Source organism: Crocodylus siamensis, chromosome 5, assembly GCF_052110815.1.
Source record: "Crocodylus siamensis isolate JL-2025a chromosome 5, ASM5211081v1, whole genome shotgun sequence".
In the NCBI taxonomy this organism is placed as follows: domain Eukaryota; kingdom Metazoa; phylum Chordata; order Crocodylia; family Crocodylidae; genus Crocodylus; species Crocodylus siamensis.
Window position 1 is genome coordinate 51,682,803 of NC_143399.1, and position 18,165 is coordinate 51,700,967.

The 18,165-nt window shown below is 45.9% G+C and overlaps 1 protein-coding gene across 1 annotated transcript in view; it reads left to right on the plus strand.

The window, feature by feature from the left end:
* The window catches only part of CACNA1E (calcium voltage-gated channel subunit alpha1 E), a 353,537-nt gene that overhangs the window by 198,217 nt on the left and 137,155 nt on the right, over window positions 1–18,165 (plus strand). The window contains exon 9 of the mRNA XM_090047888.1: window positions 17,209–17,312. Within this exon, the coding sequence (XP_089904014.1) occupies window positions 17,209–17,312 (104 nt within the window). The remainder of the gene's footprint in view (window positions 1–17,208; window positions 17,313–18,165) is intronic.

Here is an 18,165-nt window from a genome sequence, read left to right on the forward strand (position 1 = left end):
CCACACATTACCAAACTTTAGCCTTCAGAGCATTCTCTAATGACTCACATGTGCCCGTACCTTGTTTATATTGGTGTGAGCATCTACTTGCTAGGTTTACACAAGACACAGCAGATCCATGCAAACAGAGAGTGTCCCACAAATACAATGCTGTGCTACATAACAGAGTTGCCACGGCAAAATACATGTATGTCTTTTGCTGTTTGGTCTTTTCCTTGGAACATTATTGATCCTCTTTGTGAATCCATATTTAAACTGGTAGAGAAACCTTTAACATTTTTCTTCTTAAATGGCAGGTCGTTTTCTAAATAGATGTGCATCATCAGTGCATTACATTCATCTCCACTACCATTCCACTAACTCAATGTAGTGACATCAGGAATGAATATGGCTTGCTGTTGCTTAGACTGCCTTCCTTATACAGACAAGCTGCTGTTCCACAGGGCAGCAAGGAGGGGAGAAAGTAAGATTTTTTCTCTTGGTTCCTTTCTTACCCTTATATTTAACACTCAGAAAAACCAGAGCCCTTAGTGTGTGCCAAATGTTCCTGCATTTTGCTGAAATGACACAGCAAGAAACAAACAGTGTCTGCTGTATCCACACATTTAACAATATGCTCTGTTAAAAACTCCCTGCCAACACCCTCCCCCTTTACTCTCCAAGGCAAAGGTTTTCTCTTAGACCTTCTGCTTTAAAAGCCTGAATAAACCTTGGTATTTTAAGAAGAAAAGTGCTCTGACAGCGCACAAGAAACTTTGAATTGTTATAGCAGCTCCTCTGAGAGCATAATGGGGGGAGAGGGATGGCTCAGACCAGTCTGGCATCTGCTGCTCATCCTCTTTAAACACAGAGCTCTTAGCTTTGTTAGCAAGTTTAGCGTTTTTGGAATGTGTCACTGAAACTTTGCAAAACTGTTATTAAACCTCCCTTCTTATTACCATATCTTCTCACATAAAGCACACATCTGTTTCCAAAAGTCAGCTTTTAGAAATTGGGAGTGTGCATTGTATGTGAGGAAATATGGTAAAAGCAGTTTCTGCCACTTACCTAGCAAAGAGTGAAAGCAGAGCCTGCCCTCAATCCATACTGGGCAGAACAGATAGCACTACAAGCAATGATCTTTTTTCTTCATTCTGCCTTCTGAAAATAAGGCACATATCTTATTCCAGGGTGCACTGTATGCAAGAAAATATGGTATTTCTATGTGTTATGGGCACGTGTGGATCCAGGATTTCCCAGAGTGGGGTACAGAAGCAGCAACCCATGCTGCAGAGGTTGTATGTACTACCTACTCCCTGCCTGATGCAGCTGCACTGTTGGGGACTGGGCTTAGCTTGGCTGGGGACAGTGGCAGCAGCATGGAGGGAAGTAGTTTCTTCCACCCTGCCCAGTCCCCTGTGGGTAGGCACAGGGAAGGGTAACCTCCTCCCACCCCTGTTGTGCTCTCTTCTCCCGTTTTGGTGCTCCCTCCTCCTCTGGGAAAAGCAGCAGTGATGGGGGGAGGGAGGGGAAGGGTGTGTCTCTAAACAGGAAGGGGAAGGGAGCAGGGATTTTTACCTGCTTTAGGGAGTATAAAAACTCCCCGGAAACACCTGTGGTGTGCTCCAATTCAAAAGGGGGGTGCAGCCATGCCACTTCATCCCCTCTGGATCTGTCCTTGATTATGGGAAATCTACACCAGGATCACACATTGTGTAGGTGCTATCCACAAGTAGTGAGAGATGGCCCTTGCCCCAAAGAAAATACAGTCCACCTATTTCCGAAAGAGCAAAGATGGGACAGAGGGGGTATTGTTATCTCCATGTGAGAAATGAAGAATGGAGAGCTCAAAGCTTTGATTTGGGGAAGAGTGTGCAATCAGGACAGTATATAAGCACATGTCTTCCAGACTCAGGGCCTAAATGACTTGCCTAAGATCATACAGAGATGGACCCAAGTCTCTTGAGACTTAATACAGAGGCTTAACCACCAGACTATTGTCCCTCCCCCTACTGCAGAGCAGTTAATTCTTTTCTCCCAAGATACTCAGCTGATATTTGATCATTTCTTGAACTTTTTTAGAACCCTCCCCCCCCCATTCAGGAGGTTTCTAAACATCCCAAACTTACAGCTTTATTTGTCTTGTAGCTTGTCTTATTTATAACTCTGTTTGAGGAGGTTTCTAAATGTCTCAAACCTATAGCTCCATTTTTAGAGAGGCGGGCCTAAACCAACACTCCGGGTTTTCAGAACATTGAGAAATCTTGGGATGTCGATGGGTGAGGCTTCAGCTGCATCAAGCAGTACCTGGATCTGTGAATTTGTGATAGAACCTCTCTCGCTGGGACAGCACGTATCTCGTAAACCAGGAGGAAGTATGTACAAAGCGTTCTCCATCCAGGGCATCAGCCTATGGAATAATCTACCAGGGGAGATCAGACCAGTCCAGAGTCTGATTGTATTTAGGAAATGTTGCAAGGCTTTCTTCTTTGAGAAAGCCTTTCCATAATGATGCTAAAAGTTCAAACACCCCTTCTCTTCTGATTTTTTTCCTGACCCTATATTCCTGCTCCTTCTCCAATACCCCAAGCAGCTGGATTTCTGTGAACCCATATTGCTAGAAAAAAGAGAGTACACGCCTCAATCAGCACTCCCTGATGTTAAAGCTCCAAGCATCTAATGACTGAGCTTTCTACTGGAAACATGGATACCATCATTGCTGAGTAAAGAGTTTAATGAATGATGATGAGTTCAAAGGTCTGTACAAATAAAACATAATGAAAACCTCATCTTCCCAGCGGGGTACTTAAGTAAATATTTTTATCTCATGGGACTACTTTGGTTCAGGTGAGAATGCAGGAGAAGTCAGCATAAGAATAAGGATTAAAACTACAGAGTGGAGTTGTGCAAATCACTGATTCTTCCAAGCTGAAAATGGGGGGGGGAGTTATTTTGGATTGATCCCAAATGATTTTTCTTTTACATTTCAGAATTAAAAACCTTAATTTGGATCAAAATCAAATGTTTTGTGTTCATGTTGTTTTCAACATTTAAATCTATTTTTAATAAAGGCAAAGTACCGTTTTTTAACTAAAATTACAAATCAAAGCGCTTCATTTAGGAAGTGTCCAAACAACTCTTCAGCATTTTTTCAGAATGTTTCCCCCTGCTTTTTTAAAGATGGAAACAACTCATTAGAATTGACCCCAATTTATGAACTATTTTGGTTGACCCCAAAATGCATTTTTGTCCCAATCAAAAAGGTTTTGGGACAAAATATTTTGTGTTCCTCTCTTCTTAGGAGTTCCTGGCTTTTGGCTATGTATTGAAACCACCAGGGCCCACTTTTTCCAAGTTTCCCTGTTACAATAAAAAGGACAGTAGGAGACGGGGAGCTGTGCTGAGGGAGGTTGTTAACAATGGAGTCTATGGGGGCTTTCATGTGTGGGGTGTAACATTAACCCCTTTTTCAGCCCTGAAAATTAGAGCCAGGTGGAAATCTGAGCTAGCTGTATTTAAATCTGCTGAATCCCAACTTCAGGCTCACTACAACCTGTTTTAGGGTTGCCAGGCTTTTGCATGACCCTAAGATCCATGACTTCGAGGAGTCAAATCTGTAGGGAGTGGAGTGGAAGAGAGGGCTGCCATATGTTTTATACTATTTTGGAGGCAGGAGGGGAAGAGAGGACACAGTTGTATGTGACAGCAGCTAGAAAGAAGTTTGCTAGTTTCTTAACCAGTTGGACCTGTCCCACAGGTGGGACACGAAGGTTGTGTAGGTGGGACTTCAACTCATTGCCCAATTGAAACAATCAGTTGTTTGCACTTCAAAAAGATGAATCAATAGATATCTTGAACAGTGCAATTTTGTGGGGTTTTGTTTTTATAATGGTAGGACCAGGGTTTTTTGACAAAGTGGCTGGTGGGACATAAGGTGCAAAAGGCTGAGAACCGCTATGAGTACCAGACCCAGACTATTTGGTATTACATTGTTCAAAATGTAGACAGACAGAATCTGAAGCTAAACTTGTTTATTTAGGGTCATTTACCCCTTCTGAGGTCCCCAGAAATTTGTGCCCCAACCCAACCCCCTGCCTTTCACCAATGGCTGGCCACCTGGAAAAAAAATTGGACATGTCTCTTTCCAGAGCCAACACCATAGCAAAAACAGTGAGGTGGAAGGGTCTTCCTTCACTGCCAGAGAGTTTGCTGCCTCCATATCACTTCCAGCCCCTACCAGTATGAAACTTAAGTCCTAAACTCCAACCTTCTTGAATGGCAGAAGAATCTGCCTTTTTATATACAGTGGCTGAATGCAGGCTCAGGGAGAAAGGCAGAAACCCAGCAGCTGAGCACAGCATTGTTGGATGTAGGGCTTTTACTGAACACTTGCTCCTGAGTCTGCAGAGCAGTGTATGTGTTGTCTTAATTGTGTGATATTCATAATTGACCTTCATCCCACAGCTATATTTTCTTGTACCTCAGCGTTTGGTAAAGCAGCACTCCAGCCCTTGATCTGCAAAGGAAATGTACTAATTTCCTTATTAAGCTAATTTAGAAAAGAAAAGCATTTTCATTCAAACCTTGTACACTAACTGGATAGTTGATGGATACCAGGCACTGCCAGTCAGGAATAAAGCATATGGGAGATCAAATTATAGCTATTAAAGTGAAGAAAATCATTTGTTACTTTGATGGAGAGTCTTTCAGCCTGTGACAAGGTCTTTAGGGGAGTTGGACATTCTAGGCAAACTGGTGATTTTTTGCTGCAGTGTGCAAGGCTTGCTGCTTCTCCTGTGTGGCTTTTGTATGTTTCTGTGTGCATGATGGAATCTATACTGGATGGGTTCTCAATCCTTGTGAGGTGCGTGTTAAAATAGGCAAGGAGGAAGAAGTCTGGGGATGGAGCAGGAGGCGACTCTGCAAATGAGGATTCTAAAGATGGATCTCAGTCACAGAATTCAGTTCTGGATCCCAGCTGTCCCCCGCTGTGAGAGTGCTTTACCCAACAGGGACAGAAGTGATTTAAAAAGGTGGGAGTCCGGCTCCTCATCCTGGGGCTCTGGTGGTTTCCTTTCCAGTGTTCCAGCTGGAGTTGATCTCTAGAAAGTACCCTTCCTTTAAATTAGGCATCTGTACAAAACCCTCCGAATATTCAGGAAGACCATAAGAATGATGTGGGTGTTGAGCAAGCAACTACTGGAAAGACCTGCCTTTCTCTGCTCCCTCAAACCTTCTTGTCAAAATTCATAAATGGGAAGGATGAAAGAGTCTTTCCCCACAGCTGGAGCCGTGATAAAAGGTTGAATCTCTTTGGTGGCCATCTTGTGTTAGTGAGTATCCTAACAATTTTACTACTTACACTTTATATGAAACCATGTACTCCTGTCAGTGAGATGCATACTTTCACAGTTTTCAGGCACTTCCACCTGACTTTGCACTCACACTGTGGAGATGTCTGTCCGGCATATCCACTAATTGCTTAGTTAGGTGATCCTATAGTGTTTGGGAGAAATCTTCCGCCCTGTTTCTGAACCCGGTTTTGAAATTACTTCAGACAGAGACAGTCAGTGAGTGAGGTAGCCTTCTCAGGTCTCTAACTATTAGGGATGTGTGGATAATTGAATCTTCCATTCAGCTGCTAGACTCCCCTACTCTCCCCCTCTCTCAAATCACCCTGGGATGATCCTTTGGCAGTACACGTACAGCCTTGGTTCCCATCCCTGCCTATTGTCAGCAGTGGAAATGGAGAGTACCCCCAACTCCCTAGTATATATATCCAATTGCATTGTGCTTAGGGACCTCCTCTGAGAGGTATGGGCTCAGGAGGGGAATTGAGGATGGGTCCCCCCTGTGCTGGATGATTAACCTAATCATGGAGTGGGACCCCTGATTCCTTTTTCAGAGCTACAGCTGCAATTTTTTTTCCAGCTGAAAGTATTCATTGAATTTGACTCAGATTCATGACTAATTACACGACAATCAATGCTGAATTTTTCACTGAATTTACTATTTGTCAAAAAAGTTTTACTTGGCTCAACTCACAGCACAGGCAGGACTGACTGGTGTGCTTATTTATGTGCATGTTTCCAAGCCGCGCTGGATGGACTTGTTATAGATTACTTACATATGGACTCCTAGCTTTATACTTAGCATCTCCTGACAACCTGGGTCATCCCAGATGCCACCCAATGTGCGTAACTATTCATAACAGGATCTGCCTGTCTTGCAGGTGGATAGGGGACAGCTTTAATGCATTACTTTTAATGAATCTCTGTGTGGGTGAATCTGAGATTAAGCTGGAAATTCCTTAAGGTGTTGCCAGAGAAGCTTAATCTGGGATCTCTAGGATCCCACAAGACTTGCGCCAGCAAGAAGGGCCCCACAGATAAATACAGATGCACACAATTTAGGCTAAGTTTTTTTATGGATCCATTTTTCTCTGGCTCAGCACAGTCTAGTCCATGGGTAAGTCACAGATAAATGGTTACAGTAATGATTGCATATTACGCTAATCTAATTACGTGCCTTTTTTGATCTGGATGGGAGCAGAAATCACAGAGGCTATTTTCTAATGTGGATGAATGTAGACAGGGCACTCAGTTGAACCTGGAACATTACAGCATGTGGAGACATTTGCTAAATTTTTGAAGGGGCTTTGTTGTTTTTTATGCTCAGGGAGTGTTTAGATTGTTGGCACTATAAACAAGGACTCCTTTTCTGTTTTTAAATGTGTGCGGTACTTACCATGATGAAACCTTGATTCCTGACCTGAATGTGGCCTTTTAGGTGTTATCACAGTAAAAACAGTGCAGAAGGAAAGGAACAAAGACTTGCTGCAGAAGTATCACATGATGGCATTTATTTTTAGGGTAGAGAAGGGTTGTTGTCTTCCCCTTAGCAAATAAATCCCAAACTTTCCCATATATACAGACTGAAGGAGGGTGCATGTGGGCTGCAAAATGTGTACTTGCTTTGTATATATATAGATATAGATTTATTTAGATTTCTTAAACCCCAAGTGAAGCCTTTTTTGCTCACCAAGTACCTTTTACAGGTCTTTAAAAGTGCAATTACTATTGGAAGAAGCCAGCAGCAAACCCATAACCTATCACAATAGCAAACAGAACTGCACTGAGTTCATATAAATAAATCCCCACCTTTCCTAGACATCACCCCTCCACCAGCAATTTCCTCCCCCAGAAACTCTATTAAAGAGTCTATCCTTGCCGTGAGTGCTGAAGGGCTCTTTTCAGATCAGGGGAGAAGTGCATTGCAGAGAATGCCCTGCCAGCTGCCCCCTCTCCATTACACCATGGGGAAGCCTGCTCAAGCTCTTTCACGGATCTCAGCTATGGCAGCAGGACACAGAGAGGGAGGCAGTCTCTGGCCATTTATATGCCAAAACCTGTGCAAATGGAACAGAGAATTAGTAACCACTGAAATCCAGTGCAAAAGTGGAGTTAACGTTGGTGCTTGGAGTTTTAGGGTGGTGAGATAAAAATGCCAACACAAATTAAATAACCTGGAAGGAGTTTGATCCTGAGAAGTGCTGAGCATCCACTGATGGCAATGAGAACTGCAGGGTGTGATATTAATCAGGGGCAAGACCATAAAGCGTATAGATGCCATTCCAAATAGGGTTCTGTGCTCGCTCAAGACTCTTTCCAGTAGAGAGCAAGCTGATTTTATTTTAAATCAAAAGAACTCTTTGGGGAAAAACAAGTTAAAGCCTAAAACTCCCTCATATTCACCAGGTCTTCAACTGAGTCCCCTCTGCTTCAGGCACCCTACTAACCAGTGCTCCTGCTGGGACCAAAGCCAGGGGTTCCTGGCTAAAGGGTCTTGCCCATCTGCTCAGGGTCAGACCGATTATCATATTCGGGTTCAGGAAGGAATGTTACCCCATAGTCAGACTGGTACAGACTGTGAAGGTTTTTGCCTTCCTCTGTAGCAGGGGGTACGGCCTTCTATCTAGAATCTCTTGAGCTTAATTAACAACTTTATATAGAAGCAGGACATTGGCTGCTGTGAATCCCCTGCTCTATCTGTGGCAGGTTAGGGTGTTATGTCTTGTCTTGTGTCAGGGTTGACAGTAGTTTGACAAAGAGTTTAGATTATGGATTGTATAGGATGGTTTGGACAAGAATGATTCTGCCTCAGGCAGGGGGTTAGACAAGATGACTTCTGGAATTCCCTTCTAGCCCTACTTCTCTATGATTTCTATGACTGAACTGACAGCCGCAGTCTGTTTGGACTCTCCCAGACCACCAAATCCAAACCTCTTTCTTTGCAAACACATCACTGGTGTACAATTATTAATTATATTGTAACTCAGGTAGGGCTGTCCAACTTCACTGGAGCCAGGTGCTGTCTGGCTTCCCTTGCCTCTCAGGCTGCATGGTCCCTGCCATACCCACCATGTGGGCAGAATCAGTGGTGTGCAGTCGGTCCCCAGCCAGCATTGTTGTCATGTGGCACGTCCCTTCCAGGCCCTTCTCTGCTGCACAGCAATGGGAGAGGTGACTGCAAGGGCCTGTGGCTGCATGCTAGGCCCTTGCAGGAAGCCTATAGGCCTCCAGTTCAACAACCTTCTTGTAACTCAGATGAATACTTTGGACTCCACCAATATCAATGTGGAAATGCAGAGCCTGTCAAAACCTCATTAATAATAAGTCATGTGACGTGGTTGACAGATGTCTTGGTTTTCTGTGGGGATGTGTTCTTAGTTGGAGAATTGTTTGTGTAAGAAATCTCCCTTATCTTATCACATGCCTGTCCTTTTGCAACCAATCTTTCAACTAACGGGAGGCCCTGGTCTAGCAAAGGATTTACACACATGCATGACTTTAAGCCTGTAACCATTCCCATGGGTTTCAATTGAATCATGCACTTAAATGCTTCCCTGGCTGAGGGCCAGATGGCTTACTCCTGCACACATATCCCTGATGGACTGAGCCCTTAGCTTTCCAAGGACAGAAGCTGAGCTTGAGTTCTAAAGCAGCTGGAAATGGAACAGGGATGACCATCCTTAACTACCTGTTCTGGAGTGCCCTGTGGGGGCTGCTTATTTGGGATCACCATGGCCTTGTTAGGTCTCTGTGAGTATCACCAGAAACCAGCCCAAGCGTTGCTTCTAGAGTGGAGCAGGGTGGAGCCCAGGCTTCTTCCACACTCCAAGGATTTTGGCCTTTAGGTCTCTCATCCTCCCGGGTTCTCCATGGCCCTGATTCAAGGAGAGAACATCCAGTTCCACTCCAAAGAGAGAGACTTCACGTCCTCTTGGAACAACTCAATGTAAGTCACAGTTCCAACCCACACAGCACAGTAAAGCCATGTATTGGGGCAAAGGCCATCCAGCCACAGGTTCTCTGTCCCCATCAAAGGGATCACACAGTCCCTCTGTCCCCAGTCCAGTCCACACATCCCTGAGCACCCCTAAAGATACTTACCTGCTCTCTTTCCAGTCTTCCTTAAGTTCCCAGAGCTCACCCACTTGTCTCAGTCCTTGACCTTTCTGGCTAGGAGCTGACAGTCTGCCTCCCCTCAACCTGCTCTCTGATTGCCATATATAGTTCCTCTGGGTACCTTCTCTGTGTTGGGCATCGCACCTTTGTTAATATGTCAACAGAGACATTCAAGATTGTAGATGCTGAAGGTCCCTCTTGCATGTAGCAAGCCGTGGCATTTAACCCTTTATTCTCTAGTCCATCACACCACTATTCTGAAGCCCTGTCAGTTGTACAGATGACCATTTGCTATCTGGGAGTCATCATGATCATAACTGATGCTGAGCAGCTGACAGTCCGTCAGGTGGTGGAAATATTGCAAGCTACATAATGCCCTAGAAATACTCACTCCTTTAAATTCTGTTTGGATTGGTTCAACCTTACTCAGTCCTTTTTATGGTATCTGGGTTTCATTCTAGCATCCTAAGAAAGGTACGTTCTCTGTGTGCATATTCACAGTGTAATTTGATGTTTCTTTCTAGCAATGGCAGTTCTCTTAGCCAGTCAGGTAGTAGGATGTGGTGTGGTTGAGCTGAATAGCTAGTTCTTTTGTATTTCACTTAGGGATTAACTAAATGCCATTACACAAGTGTGCACCATGCATGAGTGCATTAGGCAGTTACTGAAGAGAACTTTCAGCTCACGCATCAGAGTCCATCTCATTGTTGCCAAATACCTCATCATTCCCTTGCTCTGTCTTATTCTCATTTAGAAACCTCACTTCTACTCCATTGTCCCAACACATTGTATGAAGTTTGTCTTAAATAATCAGTGGAGAGGAGACATGTAGTAGAAAATCTGCTGCAACATCAGTGGAGAAGTCTATCTAAATCAACCCAGTATAGGAAGGTTTAACTCATCCCTCCCTATCACTGTGGTGCAGAATAAACAAAAGGAACCCACATATTGGTTTTGTTCCATGTAGCAGTGCTTGGTTGGACTTGTTTGGTTGCAGTTGTGGTTTTCACCTGTTTGTTGGAAACATGATGGATGCCATCTAAATTAAAATTTTGGGAGCAAAGATCATAGGAAGAAGAAAAGCTCATCTCTTATTCTGAAGGTGTTGAGGTCCAAGCCTTCTGGCATTGAGTGGAAGAGAATTCACAGTTGTTCTTCAGCTGGAGAGAGAGCCCCAATTTCCCACTTGAACTGTAGTCAGCTTCAGCCTCTTGGATGGATGTAGCTGTCAGGGTTATGGGAGGTTTCTATCCCCTCTGCACACGGATTCAAATCTGTGGTCCTGCAGTGTTTCAGCCAGTGTTTGTTTTAGGCTGACAAGAAGGCTTAAAAGTTTGGACTTGGTGAGTCGGTATTGCCAGGTTCACCTGTCCTGTCAAAAGGAAGCTTGTTTGTTTTGTCCTGAAATTACTGCAGTGCTTACCACTACTGCCAGCTCCATCTCCTCTTCTTCTCGATTTCCTAGCCTTCCTGAGTGTCTAGCAGACATAGGCTCTCTCTAGCTGGTGTAGCCCATTGCATTTTTTCATCTTGGCTCTTGCTTGAAGAGCACTTCAAAATGCAGCTGGGGATGCTGCCTGAGATATGACTGGCGCATCCTTGCAAAGGCTCAAGAGAGACACGTGAGGGAGCAGCAGAAGGAATGTAGAATGCTTGACAGCTTTGCCACTTCAGAGCGTGCCCTGGGAAGGCCCTCCCCTGACAGGAGAGGACAGGCAGCAACCTGGGTGTTTCAGGTGGCTGATAATACTATAGAGAGCTTCTCATCACTAGGTCACTGAAGTGAGTTTGCCCCAGGTCTGTAGTGGTGGAAGGTTACTACTGTACTTGCTACTCAGACTGTTTCATAGTCAGATGGATTATCTCTCTCATCACATCTCTTAATGCTGAGTGGTACCCTCTGCTTTGGCATGGGTAATGATGAAGAACCTATGGAGACCTATCATGTTTACTGGTGCTCCCTCCTGGTCATGTTCAAGGCACATTGCCTGGAATGGGCCAGGACTGAGGATGCTGTACTGCTGCTGCCCGTGCTCTGCTTGCTTGGCAGGTAAATATAGATTCCAGAGCTGTAAATCCAGTACTGCTGTTCTCCAATAAATTCACTTAAAAGCTTGAAGGAGATAAAGCTGGAGCCAGTCCATTTGACTCTGATCTGAAGCCTGCTGAGTCCTTCTGGGTGAGTTTTTAAGCATATTTTACTCACAGGGCATGTTTACACATGCATTTAAGCACACCTACATTTAATGTGCATTAGCTTAATGCACATTAAGAGGGTTTAGGCAGGTGTCTACATGTGCAGGCATTAAAGTGGTTTAACACTGTGTGTCGACTGGCTTGGGGCTAAACTTATTCCCAAGTCAGTTGATACACAGTGTTAATGCACTTTAATGCATCTACATGTTCATTAATGTGCTTTAACTATTTGTGGCTAAATTTGATACTTGCATTTGCAGGTATCAAATTTAGGCAGAAATAGCCTAAATTTAATATTTTTAATGTGCATCAAGGGCTAACACGTGTAGACGTACATCCTTAATGTGCAATGATTTAGACTAATGTACATTGAAGTGTCACGTGTAGTTGCACACACAAAGTCTCAGTCCCAATCAGTTGTCTCCAAGATGTGGGTTATGTATTTATAAGAAGAGCCCAGAGGCCCTTGCTGAAATCGTAGTCCCATTGTGCCAGGTGTTACCCAAGCACAGAAGAAAAGACAATCTCTTTCCCCCAAAGAGCTTATTGTGTAAATGGACAAGATAGGCAGAGAGCTGAAGTGACTTGCCCAAGATTACAGAGCAAATGAGTAGTACAGTTGAGGCTAAAACTCTGGATTCCCACACTGGTGGTACCCTGCTCACTACCTCATGCTGCCTTATGCACTGAGCAATAGCCAGCTTCACTCTTAATGCACCCCACGGGAAGGAGGGAAAGATGCCTTCAATTTAATGCAAAAGTTGATAGCAACATTCAGAATGAGTGGCAGGGTCCTGACCTCAATCCAGAGGTCAGTTTTCTCAAGTTTTGCCCCTCACATGTCTTTTTCCTGTGGATCGTTGCTGACCTGTGTTCCATCTGGGCATCAAAACACTCAGAGAGGTGAACACCCAACTATTCTCTTGTTCAGCTGCTCTCAGAATCTGCACTTACCTGCAATTACCTCCTACCAGTCAAGGTGCACAATGGAGCTGCTGTCTGACTCATCCCAGATACTGCTTCTTAGATGGGGGTCTCCACAGAAGACTGCCGAGTGCTTTGTAGGGCTACATGCCGCTGCTATTCATGTGAGGACCTCAGGCCCATTTCCTCAAAGAACATTTGAGAGGGAGGTCTGACACTGGGGTGGGGGCAGCTGGAGGTTGAGGCACTCACATTACAGTTCGGGAGTCTGTCAAGAGCTTCACTGTGTAGGAGGAAGCAACGTGCTGCTCAGGAGGATGGCTGGCTCCCCAGATCCATCTTTTGAGGTGGTCTGCAGGTGATGAAGGACACAGGAGCATGTTGTGACATGGGGGACCCATGAAACAAGGGAGTTCACAAGGTGCAGAACCTTTCAGAGGCACCTGAGGACTAGCCGTGGAGTAGGAACTATAGAGTGCGGGAATCATGACTCTCATCCAGTTTTGGCCTGCTTGGGGCAGAGGCCTTTGGGAAGCTAGGAATGTGCCTTCCGCTCTTCAGGTGATTGAAGCACTGAGTTTCTTCTGCCACCTGTCTGTGATTCTGCTGCCTCCCTACTGGCTTGGAAAAGGCAGGAGAGACTCCTCTGCAGCCTTGCAGCAAGCTGCCAGTCCTCTCACCACCTGGGCTGTGTGGAGACGTGGGTTCTAATCACCCCCCATCCACCTCCTCTCCATCCATCCACCCATCCCTCCCTCATTCCCCTCTGGAGGATTAATGTGATAATTGCCATGTGTGACTGTTTACTTAAGGAGGGGGTGGCAACACCCCCAGCTGGGCAGGTTCATCAAAGAAAACATTGCCACTGCGTCACGGTTGAAATTGCTGGTAATTGAGAGCATTTTCCTGGTGCAGGTGTGCCACCGCCCCCAAGCTGCTTTCACCGTCTGTCATGATCCCCCTCTTGCTTGTGTGTCACTTTCAGTAATTAGAGTCTGCAGGTGAGGAAAGCGAGGCAGAGACAACAAGAGAGGTGCACACAGAGCACCAGGGAGCCTCAGCAGGCTGGTTCCAGGGCAGCAGTGTTGCCTTCGGTGAAAGTAGGGAGTGGGTTATGCTACTTTCTAAAGAGCTGAGCCTTTGTGGCAGAAGGCTGGGCCTCTGGCTGGGCGAAGAAACTTGTTCTTTATTCAATGGCACATTACTGAAGCAAAGCACTGAAAAGCTTGGAGCAGTGGGGACTCAGGGCCTGGAAGATGCTGCCTGGGTGAGCTATGCAGTCTCATCTGCCTCTCATTTTCAAGTGCTCAGCATCAGAGTCTGTTCTGGTCTGATTGCAGGAGCCTCTTTAAAGCCTCGTTTCAATCTCTCTCAAAAGCGGTCAGTACATTGGAGTCTCTTCCACTAAAAATGTTGGGAAGCAACAAAGGAGTGTGGGATGCAGAAACCAACTAACCACTGTCCCAGATAAAGGGCTGGAGCTGGCAACTTCTGATCTCGCAGGAGGGTTTTCTCCCTTTCCTTGGCCATTTTTCCCCACTTTTCCAATCTTTGGAGGTTACTTTTCTTTAAGAGCCTTGAATTGGCTCCTGCATTGGGCAATCTGGAGAGGCAATGCCGATGACTCAGATGAAGATGAGAGCTTAATTAGCATTAGGGAAAAAAAGAGTCTTTCATTCCAACAAGATTGATGCCACCTCCCCCAGACAGTCACGTTCTGCTGCATCACTGTTCAGGCCAGCGTCATGTGCAGATTACCTGACAGGAGAGGACAAATGGGGAATGGGAAACTGCTGGAAGGTGGAGAAGGGCAGTACTTTATTAAAAGGTTTGGTGAATAATTGCAGTGTGATATTGAGCAAAGCTCGCCAGAAGGCTTTTAAGCTGTCATGCTTTACCCTGCAGTTAGAGCTCTCCCTGGTGCTGGCTTCTTCCCTTTTGGTTTTTCTGATTTTCAGCAGTGATGGAATAATTCAGCACGGGTGACACGTTATTAGTGATGACACCATCAGACTAGACGTGTGCTTGGAAAAAGCTGAGCTGGAAGGACAAAAGGTTGGCAGCCTTTTGTCGAGACACCAGCTTCATTGCACAAAATGCTCCCCATAAATCTTTCTCCTCCCAATCTGCAGCACCTTCTGCAGATGCACCCTTTTTTTTATTTCATGGTATGGTGTAAGTGTGAATTCAGGGAGCCCTGAAGTGATGACCAGCTAAGGATCAGAATAGAGGCAATTGTAGTGTTCTGCTTTACGCAAGGACTGGAAAACTTGCAGCTCCCCTATGTCCTGGCCTACAGCTCCCTCACTAGTAATAGCGATGGGTCTGAGGAGAATGGAATTGCCTTCTAAGTTCAAGGGAAGTTTGATCTAGAATACTGTTTTAGGATCATGCATTTTACAGACTTATAATGTGAAACCTGGCTTCCTCCATCAGGTGACTGGTTCTGCTCTCTGATATCCTCTAGAGCATTGATTCTCAGCCAGGGTGCTAGGGCACCCTGTGATGCTATGATATCTTCTGAAGGGTGCTGCAAGGTGTGGGGAGATAAGGAGGTGTGAGGTGATAAATGCAGACTGAGTCTTGTTCCTGCCTCCACTGCCGAACCCCTCAGCAAGGAGGCAAGAGCTGTAAAAAAATAAAAATAAAAAAAAAATTGAACTTTGGTACTGCGTAATTCACAAAAGTTACGTAGGGTCAAAGGAGGGAAGTCTCAAGTCTAAACAGTTTGGGAACCACTGCTCTAGTGGGAGACAGCTACAGATTTGCCTGTAGAAATATGGGGATGATGGAAGGAAATACCGGTATGTCCCCTCCCACTCACTTTGGCAGTGTCATTGCCCCCACTGTGGCTTAGCTGTAGAGGAACTCAGGGAAGGAAACAGGATTTGTGCCCATTTATATTCAGCATTGAGTGACATGTCCAGAATACAGACTCTGTGTGGAGGATGATTCTAGCTTGAAAACTGCATTGTGGAAGTGGTGGAGGAAGAAAGGGGAAGTGAAGGTGGGACACTTTCGCTTGGGCTTGCCTCTTCAAATCCTGGGCTGGACAGAGTGAGGAGTGTGGTCTAACTGACAAGTGTTACTGTGGTTTGAATCTAGGAGTGAATTGATTCCCCTGTGGTGAATGGCTGAGCCAAGTGCTCTCTGAGGCTGCTGCTGTGGTAGACAGAGGTTTGAGGTGGTGAAGTGGAGAAACAGCCCCACAGTGGAGACTCTGATTGTGTGCAGTTTGCAGGCTGACCTTGGTTTCACACATGTCACCCACCCACTGAGCACTTTGATACCATTTTCAGGCATGTGGTCCTGTCCCCTTGGGTTCTGTGTCAGGAGCTGTGGACGTACAGGCATGGGTGGATCCAGGATTGGGGGTGTAGCTGCATCCTCTTCAGGGATGAGGCTCATTGCATATGTGCTACACAACTGAAGGGGATGTGGCTGTAGTGCCTCGTTGTGATGCTGGATGCTGGTGAGACCCTCGGCAGTTCCAGCTGCAAGCTCTGCATATGATCTCTGATCTCACTGATGTGGGGTCTGCCCAGAGTTTCTGCTTCCAGAGCCTGCTGCCATTTGCTCTTCCCCCCTGCCCCTCCAAACTTCGCAGCAGGGAGAGAAGGAGACCGGATGAGTAGCTGCAGCATGGAGCCTTAGGTGCTGTGTGAAAGTGGGGGTTACATCACTGTTGGCTGCTCTTTCCCTCCTTTCCCCTGCTGCTGAATTCCAGGGGGTGGTGACACCACCATGGCACCCCAGCATGTAGGCTGCCAATGTGTTCCAGTTATTTTGCCTGAGTTTCATCACTGTGGCACAGTGTCCAAGGAGCCATGTACTTGAGGCCCAGGTCTTTTAGATTCTCTACCGCTCCCTCATTCACAGCCACCAGCTCCTTCCCTCAGATCCCAGCCCAGGTCAGTAGCCAACTTACCAGTTTTTACTTTTCCAGCCCCTTAGGTTTAGCTCCAGGTTTCTTCTCAATCTTTTCCTTATTCTGGCCCAGCTTTGACCCCATGCCACCCTCATTCTTGGCCCAGGTCACTGCTGAATTTCCCCTGGGAAAATAAGGCTAGCTAAGTCGGGCAGCTACCTCCCTGGCCTCATTTCATCCCCTTAGGCCTTGCTCTAGCTACACCTCTGCAGATACCACTGAATCCCCAGCCTCTACCTATATTTGTGGTTGTAGTGGTAGCATGACAGCTCCAAACTACACTTTTTTAAGGAAAGACTGGCAAGTGGGTCCTCTTTGGAGCATAGCAGTAGGATCTGGACAGGTCTGTGTATATAGTTGCCTCTGCCCAAGCTAATGCTAAGCTAGTTCTCCCTCTCTGGCTTCAAGATGCAGTACAGGAGAACATGTACTTTTGAGTTATCTGTCACAGGGAGACTACAGAACATGATAGGCAGAGAGGAGTCTGGGCAAAAAGCTCTCTGCCTGACCAGTGATGGGTATGAAATAGCAAATTGAATGAACTATGTAGCAAAAACAAAAGGAAAAGAAAGAATAGAGTGTTATTGCACTTGTGCAAAGTGAAGAATCCTACAGCAGTCCCCGAGGCTATGGAATAGCAGGGGATTTACCAACCTGAGCCTCTTGTGGTTGCACACAGGTTGAATATAAGGTAACTCTTTTTCTCTCTTTCAGACCAACGATGCCTTAGGAGCCACCTGGAACTGGCTGTACTTCATCCCCCTCATCATCATCGGATCCTTCTTTGTTCTCAACCTTGTCTTGGGAGTGCTTTCTGGGTAAGCAAGACATTTTCCAATTCTTTTGGGTTTCCATTAATTCCCCTAAATGCCTCCTAGACTGCTGGTGGCCCTTGGATTAGGTTTATGCCATGTGGGTGTGTCCACACATAGCCAGACCTTCTACAGCCTTCTCTGTAGTGGGTTATTCTGAATGAGGCCAGGGCTGCAGTAGCTTCGATCTCCCTCCAGCCATCTCCTCCATCATGCCCTATGAGGCTTCCTGCTCGGTTCTGCCACTGCTGTTGGAGTATGGAGGGCCACCTTGATGCAGCTGTATTAGTGAGACTTGCATGTCTCTGTTTTCCTGACACTTCTCAGCCCTTTGTTTTGATCACACTACTGCTCCTGCTGCCTGAGCCTAGTGCTGTATTTGTGGACCTGACACCCTACTGCGCTGGGCAGGGAGTTTTTGTGCTGAATCAGCAGTCATCAGAGTGTTGAGCAGCATTTGCTCTTTGAGTTCCAGCATGGGCAACTGGTGCCTCTGACCTGGAGGGTCCCCCAGTGGCTGATTGCCAACCCTGGAAGTGCTGGTGGCAAAACTGGAAGTGCCACCTGCACTTCTTTTGGCGCCCCCACTCCTTGGCCAGTGAGGGCCAATCTTGAGTAGGGCATGTACCGCCTCCCCCCCCGCCATGTGCTCCCTCCGCATCACTGATGAGTTCCAGCATCTAGAAGGCTATGGATCTTGCTGGAGGGTTCTGGGCTGTGTCCCACCATCTCCATGCCTTTGGTATGGTATTAAGGCTCAGACCAGTTCCAGCCTTTCTGAATCAGCTACACTGTGCTAAGCAATGAGGTCAGAATTTAGCAGGCTTTACCCTTGAGCTCCCTCATTTCTCATCCTTCT